The sequence below is a fragment of the Ischnura elegans genome, chromosome X, assembly GCF_921293095.1.
Source record: "Ischnura elegans chromosome X, ioIscEleg1.1, whole genome shotgun sequence".
In the NCBI taxonomy this organism is placed as follows: Eukaryota; Metazoa; Arthropoda; class Insecta; order Odonata; family Coenagrionidae; genus Ischnura; species Ischnura elegans.
The window spans coordinates 87,816,123-87,833,414 of record NC_060259.1 but is presented as its reverse complement, the minus strand read 5'-3'; the positions used below and the strand labels follow the sequence as shown (position 1 = coordinate 87,833,414).

Below are 17,292 nucleotides of genomic sequence, written 5' to 3'. Positions count from 1 at the left end.
ATTAGCCACACCCACCTTACAATATATCAAGAGGAAACATAAGATACTAGAAATGCTTTCCACACTATCATTATAAAATGCAGCTCCTCGAGTAAGTTACTAATCTCACACATTGTCTAAGTACAGCAAGTAAATTAGGAGGATATGTAGGGAAGCCAATCATACTCATTGAGATCCGAGTTACGCTGCTAAAAATCAAACCAAATATTCTCAGAGATATAAAAAAAGCTCAAAAGTCATTGATAGGGACTTCTCCTAAGATAACATTCTATACAACTGAAAGCCTGCTAAAAGAATATTGGCCACAAAACAGGCTACTACAAGGGACAGAATGGTTGATGCATATTTTCTGTATCAACTGAAGTGTCATCCAATGTCACCATTTCTATTTTGCAACTACATCAGCTGATAATAATTGTTATTTGTTTCTCACCTTCAATGCTTAAGAATAGCTTTATTCAAATTGAGTAACACATTTCTATCAGTTTTTGGACTGTGATCGTCAGGTTGTTTAAGTGGTTCCTTCCAATACCTTGTCATATGGTTTTTCCCACCACAGTTGTAGCACCTGTATTCCTTCATCGGTTTCTTCTAAGCTCTGGTAATGGCATTTTCATTTTCAAATCTACTGCCGCTTTCATTTTGCTCACTCTGTAATTGATAGTTCTGTCTATTAATGGCTAAAGCTTCTACTTGGTCCTCGTGTCTAATCATCCATTTTTCTTCCAGTAATAATTTTTCCTTTACCTTCCACTATGTCAGGAAGCGTTAAGGTGGCATAAACCTCTTCTAATATTTCCCAGGCTTCAAGAGCGTGAGTGCAGTCACTAATATCCTTAAGGTGTGCAATACTTACATCTTGTATCCGTAAATTTAATGCTTTTCTATTTAATCTGGACTGTTCTTGATTTAGATTGTCATTGGTAATATCTTTGTAGCCGGGGTCGAACGGCATCTAACAATTTTAAAGCATGAGAACTTCGAGCATAGTTAATTACCAGGTGAAATAATTGTCCATTCCAACTTTCTCATATATCTTGCCTTTTCCTTCAAATTCCTTTCTACTATGTGCCATTATTATATCCAAAAATGTATTTCAACATCTTTCCTTCGATGTTTCCATTTAAATTTCTTCCTCTGCAACAACTCATTCTTCCTTTCGGCACACTTAATACATTTGTCTCGGCCGTTTCTGTGTTACTTTTCCCTTGTTTACTTCAATCTTTTCTTCTAATTTCTGCTTCTGTAACTATTATCTTTACTAATTCTGTACATCCAGGGCCAATAACCTCTTAAAAATACATCTCTGTCTCACTCAGTGTCTTAATAAGAGTGCTCTTTATTCTCTTAAGATGGCTACTCCATCCACAATCAACACAAAATTTTTACTTTTTAAAATAAATAAATTAACAACAACCAATCCCCAGCACACAAATTTGAAATGTAACTTTTAATATAACTAACCATATGAGTCTACTACACCCTCTTCATATACTCCCCTCTAGATGAGTATGTTTGTGGGACTACAAATTTATTTTCACAGATATTTTGCACTCTCATCCATAATATTTATGACAATACAACTAGGTCCTCCAAGAGAAATCCGAATATAAGAGCTCATTCTCAGTGTTCATCTAGTTCTCAAGTTTTTCATATCGTTAACAATAAAATGAACTTCACAAAGTTGTGCCTGAGGCGATAGAGATAATTTCTTTGCATATTGAAGGTAAAGCTCACACAATGATCTAAGACACTTGTAAGACAAGGGACAAGATTTATGGGGAAATGCACCAACTTCTTGCTAAGAATACCAGATTTTCACATTAAAATTGCCAATAACTTACAATCTACATTTTCTACTCAATATGGAGCTAGTTGAACTGCTTGCAAACCTACTGACTGTGCATTATATATTTCAGAAAAATTATGCTTGAACATAATGCTTGTTAAGCCCCTCCCGGAGAATGGAAACATTGGTGGGCATGAAAGGATTGGAAGGTAAGCCAGTAAAAAGATGAGAGAGAGACATACTTTGATCATCAAAAATTTTGCACATTTGATACAGGATCAACGCTTCGGGCAGATGTCATGCATCTCAGGGTAGGGTGGGTTAGAGTTAAGCTTAGAATTTCACATAAGTCTGTGGTGAATGAAAGCAAGAACAGGTGTTTAAATTTTATCCCAGAGATATGGCCGAAAAATTTGTTCTGCTTAGTAGCACAAACAAATGATGCTCACAATATGATTCATTACAAGGTTGATTCAAATAGTAAATACATAATAAACAATTTATGAGATAATTAGAATGCGATCTTGTCAACTGTCCCAATTGAACACATAATGTAATGTCCCCAGTTGAAGAGTGCACACCTTGTGAGATATTTTTTTGATTAAAATTTGTCTAAAATGCAGTTTGACCTTTCCCATGACCATAGTCACCCAGTTCGGAAAATGAAAATTTTCATAAGAAACCATTATGCAGCCAGTTGGCCTACTTATTTGCTTGATAATTTCATGACTCATGGTTACATTATTGAAACTATTGACTGATTATCGCCCAGCATCAGAGCTCAAATAAGCACTTGGAATCCCAATCTCCTGTATTTTTTGAGATACATCACTGAACAAAAGATAAAATCAAAATATACTAAAACATAGTTTACACAGATTATATGAAGATTTCATGGGACATCCAAAGAAAATGTAAAATTAAGCAAGGATTGTAGATTCATGAAATTTTCCTCTAACTAATGATTAATCAAAGCGTAATTGCCACCATAATTGGTTGTATTAACCTTCAATACAAGGCATAAAAGAAAACACTGTAATTAAGAATTCATGAACTATCTTGTGTAAATAATTGATTATTGACATCAGCCACAGAGTGAAATTAGGTGAGTAAATGATTCAATCGTTGCTGGCTCTACTTCTTGGAATGAGATTATGTTGCTGGGAGTGATAACGACTCAGTAAGTTGCCTCACAACATTAATTAAACGTTGGGACTCGTACCCTTGAGAATGACACAGTAAATGTCAAAACAAGTTGGATAAATTAAAAAGTTTGCAGAAAATTACTAAGTAAGTAAGTATACTATGAAATGAAATTATCTGTAATACAAACTGATAGCCTAAACCCACAATCACTGTCTGCGGTATCTGTGCTAACATCACAATGTTTTAAAAGGTTTACAAAGGTTACTTTTTTGTGTAACGTGAATAATATGTTACCCACCCAAGAACAAGGACAACTATCTTGAGTTGAAACTAACATCTGATGTTAGCAAAACCGAATCTTCACATGGTACCTCACTCCACCTCATCCAACTGCACGAAAGACACTCACTGATTGGCCAACAGCCACATGGCCAAGTGCCAATTCATGATGGTCAGAGTATCAGGAACTTCATGGCAAAGGGCAAATTCTTTCAAAGATCCCATGCATACATTAATTACTTGATGGTTAACTAAGAATTAACACCATACTCAAAGAAATTATTACCTGCTATCCACAGTAGAGTTCATTCGTGAACGGAGCACACAATAATGACATGACCAGAAAAACATCTAGTTGATCAGTGCTCCTCATTCACCCAAATCACAGCTTACCTAATTGCTTTGTGAGCTAGATGCTTTTCTGCTTATATTCTTCTCACCTGTTCCACTCCGAAGTGAACTCGGCTTAGGATTATGGCTGAAGAGCTTACTATGAACTATGCCAAATTTTAGCTTAGATTTGACAATAAAATAACTCCAAAAATACCTTAATTTTATCCTCATCTGGTGCTTTAGCCAAGTTATTAGGCTGTGATCCTTGGCCAGCTCTGCTTTTCTGCCTGTAAGTCTTCATGACACCACATAAGTACGCAGACTTATTACTGACATGCTCCAAATTGGCATCTAATAATTGTACAAGCACATTAAGAGCCCCTTCAACTGGGAATTCTTTTAATGCATCCAAAGCTCGCTCATCCAGGTCTGCATGAGCCAATTTCCCTGAAATATCCAAAATCTTTGTCACTCACACAGAGATTACATCACCCAGCATGCATTAAAAACATCATAAAAATAGCTACAATCATCAATTTTTTTTGCAGACTCCTATACCATTCCTAAAGAAAATGTTAACCAATGCAGCAAATGACTCCTCTTCATCTGCTAAGTAAAAGAAAGGCTAAAAGCCAGAAAAAAAGCTGAGAAACCCTTCCCATTTTGCGAGTATATGTAATAATTCTGATTTATTGTGAGTATACACCTTACTACTACAGAGAACCCCTTCTATCGCCAGGCTTTAAGAAAAAGTTATTATCTACCAGGGAGTACCTATAATTAGACTCCAATGATTTCATGGCCCCATCATCAGAGATCAACGAGGGATCCTCAACGTAGTATAACAAAGAGTTTCACCCTTCCTCAAATGTATTCTACAATCTTTTTTTACAAATCCGGTGCGAACACATCATATTTTTCTGCAAGTATTCAGAATTCATTTCCTTTAAAATTTACTTGTAAAATGTAATTATTTTACTAGCTGACAAGGAATGTGTTAGGTTTGCTTGGGCATCAACTATAGTATTGGAGAACACAATGAGAGGTGGAAAAATCTTGATTAATTTCAAAAGATTTCTTCAATGGATAACCAATAGTAAATTTAGGTATTTGTTGTCTACCATCTGTAAATGTATAATTTATAACAAAAATGTGTAGTTTTTGCCAAAGCCCAAGGGAACCAGAGATTTTCATTACAATCAGGAATGAATGGTCCTAAGATTTTATTTGCCTTTCCCGAATGTGGTCATTACTTTCTGCTATGACACAGGAGTAGACTAAGTCAGCAACTAATGAATTGCTCCCCAGTAGTGCGTCTCCCACAGGGTATTCAGCATGTACAAGATAAGATTTATTAAACCCTGACCACTCAAGGTCAAACAGGAGAGGAAGGGAATCGCAGTGAAGACAGTGGGGGAAATTGAAGCAGAGATGAAAGTAGTAGTGATCACATTAGTCAGAGCCAGGCACTCACCTGTATGGAGAGTTTGCTGGAGGAGTGAGCATACAAGTACAATGTCACTATCACTACTAAAAAGATCCAGGGTCAGGTGAAGAAAGCTCTCAATAGGGCCTTGAAGCAATGTAAAATAACAAGACTATGGCCGTATCTCAATCCCAAAGGGTGTACCCTGCACCCTACCCACCCTTAGGAAATCTTGCGCTCTTTGTACTATTTCAATCAATGCTAGTGCCATTTAAGTAATTTTCCATTGTATAGATCACAAGAAAATGAGCTACCATTTCTGAAAATGCTGATTTTTTTGTTAAAATAGGTTGAAACTGCCGTAATAATTGGAAAAAATTCTTCAAAAATGGACTTCATCAAATTATGGGGATAAAAATAACATCCCAAATAGCATGAAGCATGTGCATGCAGTTCAAGTAGTATTAAAAGTAGTACGGCATAAAATATCTACTCCCTTTTATGGCATGGAAAATAATTCCTTAATGTAATAGAAGGATTTTTAATGAGTCACGAATGTAACATGCACCTAATTTTATTGATGATGGTGATGTTAACAAGTACAACTATTTACTTATGGCATGAATGGTGTTTGGCGATATAACTTTCAACAAATCAGTGCCACTAAAAACTTAAAAACCACTCCACTCGATTAAGATCGCTTTGGAAGTATGATTACATGTTAAGAAAAATATTCTCCACCATCAGGTATTTGTACACAGATGATGAATGCACCTGTGGCACAATATCCGCCACAACACACAGTAGAGAAAATCAGGAAGGTTCCAAGAACTTCCAGCGCGGCGTTTGCATTTGCCCTTACTATATAAACAAGCGATCTTGGCCAACAATGATTCAGCCAGGTGAGTCTTTACTTCGAAGTGAGAATAAATGCTTCATAGTAGTAAAGACACAAGTGTGTTATTTAGCCTACAAAAGTATTACTTAGCATAGTAAATAGCTACACATCCTACAATGCTACATGCACTCGAAACAAACCGAAGTTCTATGGAGCAAAATAAGGATACACAATATGGAAGGATTATATGCTTGCTTCATCCACAGTCACAAAAACATGCATGTGTAACTAGGGATAGTCAGATCGGATACATCGGATCCAAATATCCATGGATATTGCCCTTTATCAGATCCAAAGTCGCGGAAGACGTCGGATCTGGATCCAAAATCTTAAATAATAGCTTCAGTGGAATCAATGCCCCATAAGGGTAGAAAGAGTTCCGATTCTCTTTTCGAATGCACCGTCCCATGCGATTCTTGTCCTACTCATGAACCGTTTTGTTTGAAAGCTCTCGCAGAGGTTAGGTAGGAGAATTTCAGCCGTTGAAAATAAAGAAGGCAAAATACGACTGGCACATAGTGTGACTCTTCCCAAGAAATTGAACAATCATCGGGGGGAATCTCAGCGTCAGGAATTTGAAAATGCATTTGGATCCGAAAATATTCGATCCGAAAGATCCAGCTCCGAAAATCAAGGATCCGATCCCCGAAAAAAATCCTGGATCCGTTCATCCCTGTGTCTAACATGAGTAAAACACAGGGTAAAGTGTTTATTATCACACTGTTATCTCTTTCATGTCTTAGTCCTCACACCTTCTGCTAGATATGTAAAATTTTCTTGTTGATAGCACAAAGTGAAATGTATCTTATAATGAAAGAAAGGTTTAGCAGATAAGACTGTAGATTGAATTGAGAGATAAGAAATTGTGGTCATGCTCAGGTCATTTAGGACCTGTATATGATATTTAAGGAGGTTATTGAGCAATGCGTGAGTAGCACTTCTCTTCCGAATTGTAGTTGTGGCAACAACCCATACATCATGGCTATATCAAAGGTATTCTACAGGCTAATTTAGGCTTGCATGGAACATTTCACACACCATCCTGGTCCGTCCCTCCTGCACATTGATCATGGCTCTTCAATTCACAATGAAAAAAGCCGGAAATCAGAGGGTAATAATGTGGCCTGACCTAATATTTTTTTCTCACAGAACTAATAATTCCCATTGTTCCCATATACACACAGAAAATCATTTTTTAATCTAGTCCACAAAAACCAGCAAACCCACTTAAATGGGTTAACAACAACAACACGCGTATGCCTAAATTTTACACTCATTATTTCCATCCCTTCCAACCTCCAATGATGCCAGACAAATAATCGTTTTATACTATCATTTTCCACAGTGGCTACAGGGATGAAAATCCCATCCCTTATTCCATGATTCAGAGCATCCCTTTACAGTCACTGAAACCACTGCCAGTAGTCTTTGAGGCAATCAGAGCATATATCCGCTAACAGTATTATTAACACCATATGTGGCTTTAAATGAAATGATAATAGTACATATGGAATGACACGGATAGCAATGAAAAAAGGTATGCCAATAATACCATGTGACTCAGAAAATGATGGTGTGAGAAATCACTTTTTAGTCCCTAAAAACCTATCTCTGGAGCTGTGAGTCTTCAGAAACAGAAAAACAGATCATATGATTCAGGCTTTACCACCAAAACAAATCCAGAGCCTAAGCTATGCACACAACACAACAAAATGTAAAAACTGAATGATGTTCCTAGAAAGTTATACTCATTTGCTGAAGCTCAAATTTAGAAAATATCTTAATTCCTGGAAAAATTCTGCTTTACGCAAATCACATTCAAACTATCTACATAGTTATCACTACTGGAGCTTGCATAACATTGCGAAATAAATAACTAGGCATATGTGTGAGTCTTATCAAGCTAATAATAATAACCACTGCAGAAAAATGTAACTGTGATGAGAATCTGTAATAATAAGGGAACAGAATGTCTACTATCCCTTGACAGTGGATCACATGGTATGCATTTTATAAATTACCGACAAAGTTTCAATAAATTAGTGCAAATGAAACAAAATTTACAACTACATGTGCAAAAAGAAACCAATTGACAGTGAAACATATTTAGAATAATGGAGCTAATTAATAATGACAATATTCTAGAAAAATAACTTTAGTATAGATGTGACCAGTTAAAAGGCTCCTCCTTACTGCCTGTCTCACCATAATTCCATAATATGCAAGAGTGTAAATAGGTTACCTAACATACTTCTTCATTCCCTTAACCCTATTGACTCAGATATAACAACATGCAGATGAATTTAAGACATTCAACAAAGGGAGGGTTTATACGTCTCACAGGGTCACCACAGGGAGGACTTTAGTGAGGGATGCCAGCATGCTTCATCTGTGATTTGAACTAGGGAACCTTTCGTCAGAATCACTCGCGTTCAATCAGTGTTAACAGAACACCGACATGAAACTAAATCCAATCTGATGTGCAGGTGAATCGCGGAAACTTCATTATCAACATTAACAAAATGAGAGGTGTATCAGCAACGCACAAAAATCAAGAATTATTACGCCACAACTCCGAGCAAGATTTGTAACAAAGGTATCGTTTATTTGGAAGCCTCCATTCTAAAATTAATACACAGTTAATCACGACTTAGAAATGATCATCGCCTAAACAATTATTTGACTTTCAAGGGGACTTAGGGAGATGAAGCGGAGAATGGCTAAAATAGCATTTCGTAGGGTTAAAATACAAAAATCGATTGAGCGGGTATATTCCTCTATATCGGTGACCAAACCTGTCCAAAAAACTCTTCAAATGAGGTTAATAAAATTGCAGCGCAGAATTTACCGAGGGACACAAGTCGCAGATGTGAAAAAATAATCACGCTAATTGCGCATATGGAATCACTCATATAGCATATTATTATAGCTATTAAACAAGATTTAATCAAGTACTTAGTATAATTTCGTATTGAACTCCCAAAACTCAGATACGAGCTAAATAACGCTCAACTTCATAACATAATGAATGCAACACAATTTCGATGAAGTGTAAAACATGACTTCGAACACTGAAAATTGAAGGCCACTATTTACAATGGGTATACTGCATACCATGAGTATGTTTTCAGCACCAAAATGAACATTAAAGCTATCATGAGATTTGTATTAATTCAGCAACGAGGAAAGAAAAAGCTCAACCGCTAAGTAGCAATTATGATCACATAAGAGTATCTTAACGTTCTTAGCCATGAAGCAACATGAAGAATGATATTCGACGAGGCGAAACGCCATCACATGATTAATCCAAAATTCCCATTCCATAACTAACCCAAGTTTGGTAATCGGCCCACATAATAACAAGACGGAATGACGCACAGCGGTGTTCTACGATGCTAGACACGAACATCTATTTCAACCTTTATAATATTTGCCTAAAAAGTAATGGAAACATGCCCACATACACGTAAATAGTCCTTCCACATGATTATAGGAAGCCATGGAATCAGAATCGTGGACGACAGATGTTACTAAAAAAATCCTTCATGTTTCGCGATGTTAAAAATTGCTTGGGCACTGAAACAATAATGAAAGTTCTTGACAGCCAAATGTTAAAAAAATAAAAATTAAATGACAAAACTGAAGCATGCCAATCGAATACTGAATTTCGTAGAACTAATTCATCGAATGAAAGCTTACCCTAAAATAAGCAATGCCGAAAACAGATGTCCAGTGAATGGGCGTGGGTCACCGACAATGCAGTATTCGTCAAGTCATAGCAATTTCCCTATCAGTCAACTGAGAGGGTGTTCAAATTACCTTAACCTAGTACATAGTTGAATCTGCGGCTTCTAATAGTGGCCACCATTCGTGAGCCTAAGCAATTTTTTCTCATCCTAGCGGAACCACGTTAAGTTTACGTTCATGTGCTTCACGTGCTTCTGCCACGCCTTTTCAAGAGAAAATCATATTTAACACACGAAAAACCAAGCATCTATCACTGACGCAGCGATATACTAAACTGGTGGGTAACAAAGATGCATAACTCAGAAAAAATATTGAGTATTTGTCATCAACATCCTCTTCACACTAGTTCGCCGAACTACGGTTCAACACACTAATTTCAGGCCTTACCTGGTTAAGTACGATTTCTTCAAAAACCAATTAAGGCTAAGCACATGCTGAAAATCCTGGGCATGAAGAAAGCCAACGATGAGGCTAAGCTACCGACTACCACCACAAGTACAAGAACAAAACAACAACAGAAACACATACCAGTTTTGTAGATCTCATCCAACTTCGAGGCAACTTTTTCATCCAGGCCATATGCAATTAAAGTTTCATAATCTTCTGACTGATTTTTCTCTCTCATAAAGGGAGGCTGCACTACTGGCCCCAAAGTAACCACAACACTATCATCTCCAGATTCATCTTGATCCATTGTTGTCATTCCATTTCCTTCGGCCATTTCTGAAATGATTAGATTAGGCACTATGAACATGCCGAAACCTATGAAGTAGATGACACTCACACACTAACACGTATCAAGCATCACATGAATTGTCAAACACAGGTCCTACAGACTCAATACCTCTGCAAAGGGCTTGTATAACTATTAATATTAACGCGAGGCTTTCCCGAAACCAACATAAACTAAATATAAAAAAGAAAATTCTCCTCTTCTCTAAGAGATTTCGCAGATGTCAATACAGGCCGTTAGAAATAAACTCGAAAATAAAATACGCAAAATTCAATAACTGAACCCCGGTTTCTACCGGCCGGCAATACACAGCACAAACACACCATTCAACACTCAAACCCAATATAAATTAATCAAAACACGTATGCCACGTGAATGTGTTATTACCTATTAGAATTCTTCACTAATCACTAAAAGTCCTAAATTTTGCTTGCTTATAATTCGCAAATTAATTCGACGGCATGTATCAATGGCAAATGGCGGCTTCATCAACGTCAACGTGAACAAAAGGGGTTCACCAAACGACGCGCAAGGATTTCAAGCAGCCAGCGCTACAAAATCAAGTGGTCAAATTGCTGAAGCTGCGATACAGACATTGGCGAAACTGCGGGAATTTCTTAAAACCGTTATGCAGTTATGACTCAAATAACGGATTGCGCCAATTGAAACTAGCTTTCAAGGGATAGATTGTTGTCGTCTAATGTTACCTACACCATGTTACAGTGCAGAGAGCTGTTTTATTTTTATAATTTTACCTTGCGGAATAGTTGCGCTTCACCGTTGCTCTCTAGCTCAAGCTATTGCGAAGAGATGCAAAATTCAAAATGCATATCAACAACACACCGAGGCAACGGTCGAGAAAATTCTGGGCTTCACTATAATTATTCTAATCTGCTATATGATTTAGAGCCAATTTTGCAATTTTCGTCAGTTTTAATATATACTGCCATGAATACTAGTGCTGTAATGAACAAGTCATTACGGCATTAGTCGTGCTATTGGCGTTTGTGTTAATTATAATCCTCGTGCAAGTGATGGTGTGCAGCTTGGAGTTGATGCGATTGTAAGTAGATGATTGGAGTATAAATAATGGTGGATCAGATAAACGGGGTATTTTCATTTAAGTAAATAAACTGAATTAAATTTAGTTTGGAGTATACATAGAGATTAATGCCTTCTATACTATGACACCTCTTGTAATTCGAAGAGTCGAGAGTTTAAGAAATCTTTCACATATCGTAAGTCAAAACAAACAAACTGCACTAATGGAAAACTGCAGTTTGCAGCGTGAAATAGGGAGTTAAGAGAGCACGATGAAAAAGTTTGATTGGTTTAATCCTCGCGGACAACCGAATCACCGAATGTTAGGCCGTTTCACACGGGGCATATCATAGCGCAGGTTAGCACTGAAAAAAAATTCGAAATTGCGAGAATGCTCGCTCGGAATTAGCGCAGGGGCAATTTTTCCATCTCGGATCCATGCGTTCTATCTTAGCGATTCTCCGCTTCAAATAACGCAATGATGACTGCGCCTTCATCAGATTGCGTAACGATGTGCTCGGTGTAAAACGAAACGACCTTAATAGAATATACTCACCTCGGTGGCGTAGTGGATATGTAGAGATAAGGGAGATAAGTCTCGTAGGTCCTGGGTTCGAGTCCCGTCTGGGAAGGTTACTCCAATTCAGGGAAAGGATAAATGTGATCGTTCATTGTTATATATTTCCGAAATCCTCGATATAATTATTTGTGAAAGGCCTAATCGAGCCGTTTTCGGGTAGTGAGGAAAAATAATATTTAAATAATTAATAGGCTCGGATTCTTAAAACAGAGGACAAACAATTTTACCAGAAAGGAGGTCAAGGGTAATAAAGAAAATTGAGGCTCCAAAACACAGAAAACAAACTTATGATAACTGTATAAAATATCTTGTTTATTTTTTGAGCGTCTGGGGAAGGGGCATAATCCCCCCCCCCCCTTAAATCTGCCTATGGTGGGAATAGTGATTAAAATGAGCACCAGTATGCATGTGAAAAGCTACCAGCACTTAACTGAAAGGATAGTCGTGATGAAGTTAGAAACAAAACCTGTAGGATTCACGTGCCTGTGTCAGATTATGAAGAGTGGTAAGAAACAGCTAGATAATCAGTTTAACAGAATGAGCTAGGTAAGAGGTGAAGAAAGTCCTATGTGATTGGAATGCTGTTGTTGGTGAAGGTCAAGATGAAAGAATAACCAATAACAAATCACTGATTGAGAAACCAAAATGAAAGGCTATCAGAATTCAGCATAGAACAAAGGCTCGTGGTTGCCAACACATCATTTAGAAATCACAGCTAAATGCCAGGAGACCGAAGGCTATTCCAAAATGTTCAAAATTCCACTCTACCCAGTCAACACAGCAATTATCGCCACAATGTGCCCATACTGTGGCAAGCCATTATGGCCATAGTGGGTTGCCATTATGACACCGTAATGGTTTTGACCCCCGGCCATACTGTGGCCTAAGTGTGGTTTGCCATAATGTGGCTTTAGTGTGGACAGCCACACTGTATGGCCACATTTTGGCTAGCCACAATGTTCTATCCCAAATTATAAATACTAATATAATAATTCCTTTGTACCATTAATATAGTACCTCCTTCATTTCTGGCTATGCCTATCAAGGCCACCATTCAGTACACAAATAATGAGTTTTGGAAAATTAAATGTGAACAATAAATTTTAATGTAACATTAAAATTTTTATTTACAATAAATTTAAATAATATATAGGGTAGAGTGCTATCTGGTTGGCACCCATTACCCCAAGTAGTTTGCACTTTGCAAAGTAGAGTATGGGAAAGTTAATTGCAAAGAAAAGTACTTAGCAAATGTATATGTTTGTAAGTACTTTCTTATTGCAGTGAATAGACCATAAATAATGTAATATAACCATTGATGATCTTTTGAGTTAGTTACTAAAAAAAACAAAACAACATTGCATATAGGCTAGTATTATAATATTGCCTTGAATTTGAGTCAGGAACATGATAAAAATCCTCCTCCAGATAATTTAACTAGGCTAATCTGTAACAGGCAAAATCACATATTTAGTCATTATAACATTTACGATAGCCTGTCTAATCTTCCCCACATTTCAACATCACAGTAAACTCTCGTAAACAAGCAGAAATAGATGAAATCAATAAATAATGTTGGAGCCTTTTCTCTTTAAATAAACACATATTCTTCTTTCTTTATATTTATAACATCAACCAACTCTCATTTTGATAACTCATCAATAAACCTGTATCAATAGCAACAGTAACCAAAATTATCAACTGTGGCTCTCCTGCGACAATTCTAAGTGTAGCCATAGTTGCGTATGTGTTTGGCAAACCAAATTATGGGTTGCCAGATGGCACCCACTGTCAGGCCATAATATGAGCTGAGGTTAGCCGTAGCCAGGAATTTTGTTCAGGGGGGTCCAAAACCAGGGAATAAAATTTTTGATAAACAGGGTACTCAGTAGAGGGTTTTAAACGTATTTTAATTCTTTTCATAATCGAAAAAATTCATTTTTCAAAGAAATCTTTTGTAAATCTATGATTTTTCAATATTTGGTTTTCTTTTGCGATGCAACGTGAGTTTTTATATTTTGGAGGGGTCTGGACCACCCCTTGCTAGGCCACTGGCTGTAGCCATTACTATCACACATGAACCACTGCTAGGCCACACTGTGGCCATAATTTTTGTGTTACTGGGTAATTTAACAACTGTTCAGGAACCATGTGAAGGACTGTGAAAGCTACCTGAGGGAAGATATCAACTGACTTTAACCTCGTAATGATGAAATGCCATCTGAAATTTAGAAAAGAAGCTGAAGAAATTAATGAAAAAATGTGGCAAGTAAAAAAATTGAAGTAGGCTCAACCCTCAGTAGTTAACTAAGTTATTCTACTGTTGCCATTGTAATGTTTTTAGCACGTTAGCACAATAAATGTTGACACCAAGCGAGGAAAGGTAGAACTCTGACTTCAAGAGGTAAAAGTCAACGCAAACTGTGTTGAAGATCATCTATGTACTTGCTTTGTTTTTCTTTTAGTTTTTGACTCTCATAGGTAAGTTTATGTGTTTCTAAAATTTATTTTGTATTCATTTTGGTTTTATAAAATGTTATATGTAATCGGGGCATGTTAATGTTTCAGATTTTCTGAAATTGAAGGAAGAATAGATGTGTGATGAATTCGTCCCCATGAGCTCTTACGGCAAAACAACAATGTAAGACTATAAATCGATATTGAAGCGTGATATTTAATATTTCGTAAATGTACTTCATAGTGCCATCATATTTATGTAATTTAGAGCGAAAAGTAGTTACATGGTTAAGTTTTCACATTTATACATGACATAATAAGATATCTTATACTGTGTTAGCACTTCAAAAAATGAATCTCGCAATTTTTTATGGGAAAAGGAGGGATGTTGTTCAAAATGTGATTGTGCCTCCATAAGGTACCAATGATCCTCATGCTGTTGAAAGTTGGAGCGATGAAGATTTGGAATTGGAGTCATCTGATGACTCCGAGAGTGCTTCAGAAAGTTTTTCGAATGTGTACAAAATGCAATGTACATTTGTGTTTGTGCAATGTACACTTGTTTACACTGTGTCATGAAAAATAACTTGGTTTATTTTTATTTATCCCAACCATCTATGGTGATTCTTCAAATACTTCCCCATTCACTTTTATGTTTTGCTGAAATGATGACAGCATAGCTGTTGCTTAAGATGATTCATCCGTGAACTTCAATTTTCAAGATTTTCAGAGGCTGTTTCCTGTTAGAATTCTAATGAAGAACTTACAGCAGCTTTCATTAAATCCATTTTCAGGAAAATAATGTATGCTTTTGATGGCTGTCTGTATCGTGACATTGTAGAGCGATGTTGATTTACGAACGGATGTGGGAATTTACTTCATTAAGATAGAATGTTTACCTGAAAATATTTTCCTGCCAATTTTTTAAAATAAATGTTGGTAAGCTTCAAAAGATTGATTTTTTTCTTTCTTGAAACAATCCTAGCGATAATTACAAGAAGATAAGAGAAGACTGAGGTTACTATCTCAGATTTTTCACAGTACTGGATAGAAGTGCATTGAAGAGGGTTAAAATGGTCCTGTGTATTTAAAAGCCGCTCTATATTTCTAATTCAATAAATGTTATTGGGTGTACTTCCAGAGAGACATTCACTTGCATAAGTAATTAATTAACTGAACCATATTTCCTTCTTGGTCTGGACATTGTGTCATTAATTTAGAGTAATGAGAAATTTATTAAGTACTGTCCTTGGGCCTCTATACATACATTATTTTCGTGGCTGTTTGTATCTCTTCTAAGGATGAAGAATAGGTTCATTTCTGGGCTGCCTTAATCCTAATTAGCAGAAAGAAGTCTGCTGGGGTGACTTAAGGACTATAGGGGGGGTGAGGCAGCATTTGAACCTGTTGTTTGGTCAGGAACCAGGGTGTGGATACGTAGCGATTGTGGCAAGGAGGCCTCCATAAAGGCCTTTAACCACATCAAAACTTGTGAGTAGGGCAGAACAGTCACTATAAGCCTTACAGCTAATTTTGTTTCCTAAAGAGATTTTTTTCAGTAAAGCATAAAACTTAAACTTTGCTCAATTGTTGATTCAATTTTTTCCATTGCAAGGTCGGGCAGCTAGGGTTTACAATAACTGACGTCCAGTAGCTTGGAGAGCACTGAGATTGGTTTTGCGACAAAGCTTAGTGCCCACCCCACCTACTCCTAGTAGTTTGATCCCACTCCAACCAATTGGGGCTGCAAGGGAAATTCAATTGCATTACTTTCAGAATGCACTATGTTATGTAACTACTTGCATTACGCAACCCTATTTATACTCGCATGAGTTGACTGATTATATCCTCACCCAATGTTGGCATCTGGGAGACTGGACCCTAGGCGATGACTCTTTGTTGTGCATTGTTATAATGACTATTGTAAGTGTTTTTGCCATTATAATATTGATATTGACTCTTACAGTGAAGGATACAAGTAAATAAAGCAGTTAACCGTGGCCATCATAAGAGCGTGTTCTATCTCAACCCGGCATGCAATTGAATGGATATTCAGGGCCAGATTTACCGTAAGGCAAAATAGGCATGTGCCTAGGGGCATTGCAGGCCAAGGGGCGCCTTCTGTTAGGCAATCAGCAATGATCTGTTCTTGAGATGCCTCGAAGGGCACCACCGTCAGCAGGCTTATTTTGTGGGTTCCATCAGCCTGCAGGTGCCCTCTTTGGTAGAGCTTTAAATATGCTAAGTTAGGATTATAGCAGAACTTGAACTGCGATGCCGTAATTAACCCTTAACCACCTAACATATGTTTTTGTCACACAACCACCCATCATGGGTCCGTCAGACTTGAGAGTAAAATAATTGAATTTTATGAAATGTGCACTGAAAGGTTTGGTTAATAATTAACAGTTGGTTTGGGAGCATAATAAACTACGTATTAAAAATAAAGGAACTTTAAAATGGATTTTATTTTTTGTTTAATCTCTGACAAGTGTAAACAACTCTTAATTTAAGCTTGCATACGCACATCTTTGAAAAATGAGATTTAAAAAAATTATCTCGCAGTATAGAAATTTCCTTGTAACATTTCTAAAATTTTCAATGAACAATGAACTTAGAAAAAATTTTTAATTTTAATTAAAATAAAAAAATCAACAAAATTACAAACTCTCAACTTATCTGTTGTGAGTTTTTCATGGCAATGATAGCACAGCTTGTTTGAACATTCGAGGCATATTGGTGCTCTGAATTCAAAACACATGTATTATATTTTGCAGTTCTTACTGTACGTGCAACTTGGACAATTTTTGAGGACCACCAACTTTTCTTCTCCATTACTGCTTCTTGAACCTCCTGTTAGAGG

At 36.8% G+C, this 17,292-nt stretch overlaps 1 protein-coding gene across 1 annotated transcript in view; it reads right to left on the bottom strand.

Moving 5' to 3' along the window:
* The window catches only part of LOC124171029 (heterogeneous nuclear ribonucleoprotein Q-like), a 147,962-nt gene extending 137,087 nt beyond the window's left edge, over nt 1–10,875 (bottom strand). The window contains exons 1-3 of the mRNA XM_046550168.1: nt 10,739–10,875; nt 10,147–10,341; nt 3,762–3,994 (exon numbers count right to left, since the gene is read on the bottom strand). Coding sequence (XP_046406124.1) covers nt 3,762–3,994; nt 10,147–10,339 — 426 coding nt within the window. The 5' untranslated portion in view covers nt 10,340–10,341; nt 10,739–10,875. The remainder of the gene's footprint in view (nt 1–3,761; nt 3,995–10,146; nt 10,342–10,738) is intronic.
* Nucleotides 10,876–17,292: the final 6,417 nt, after the last annotated feature.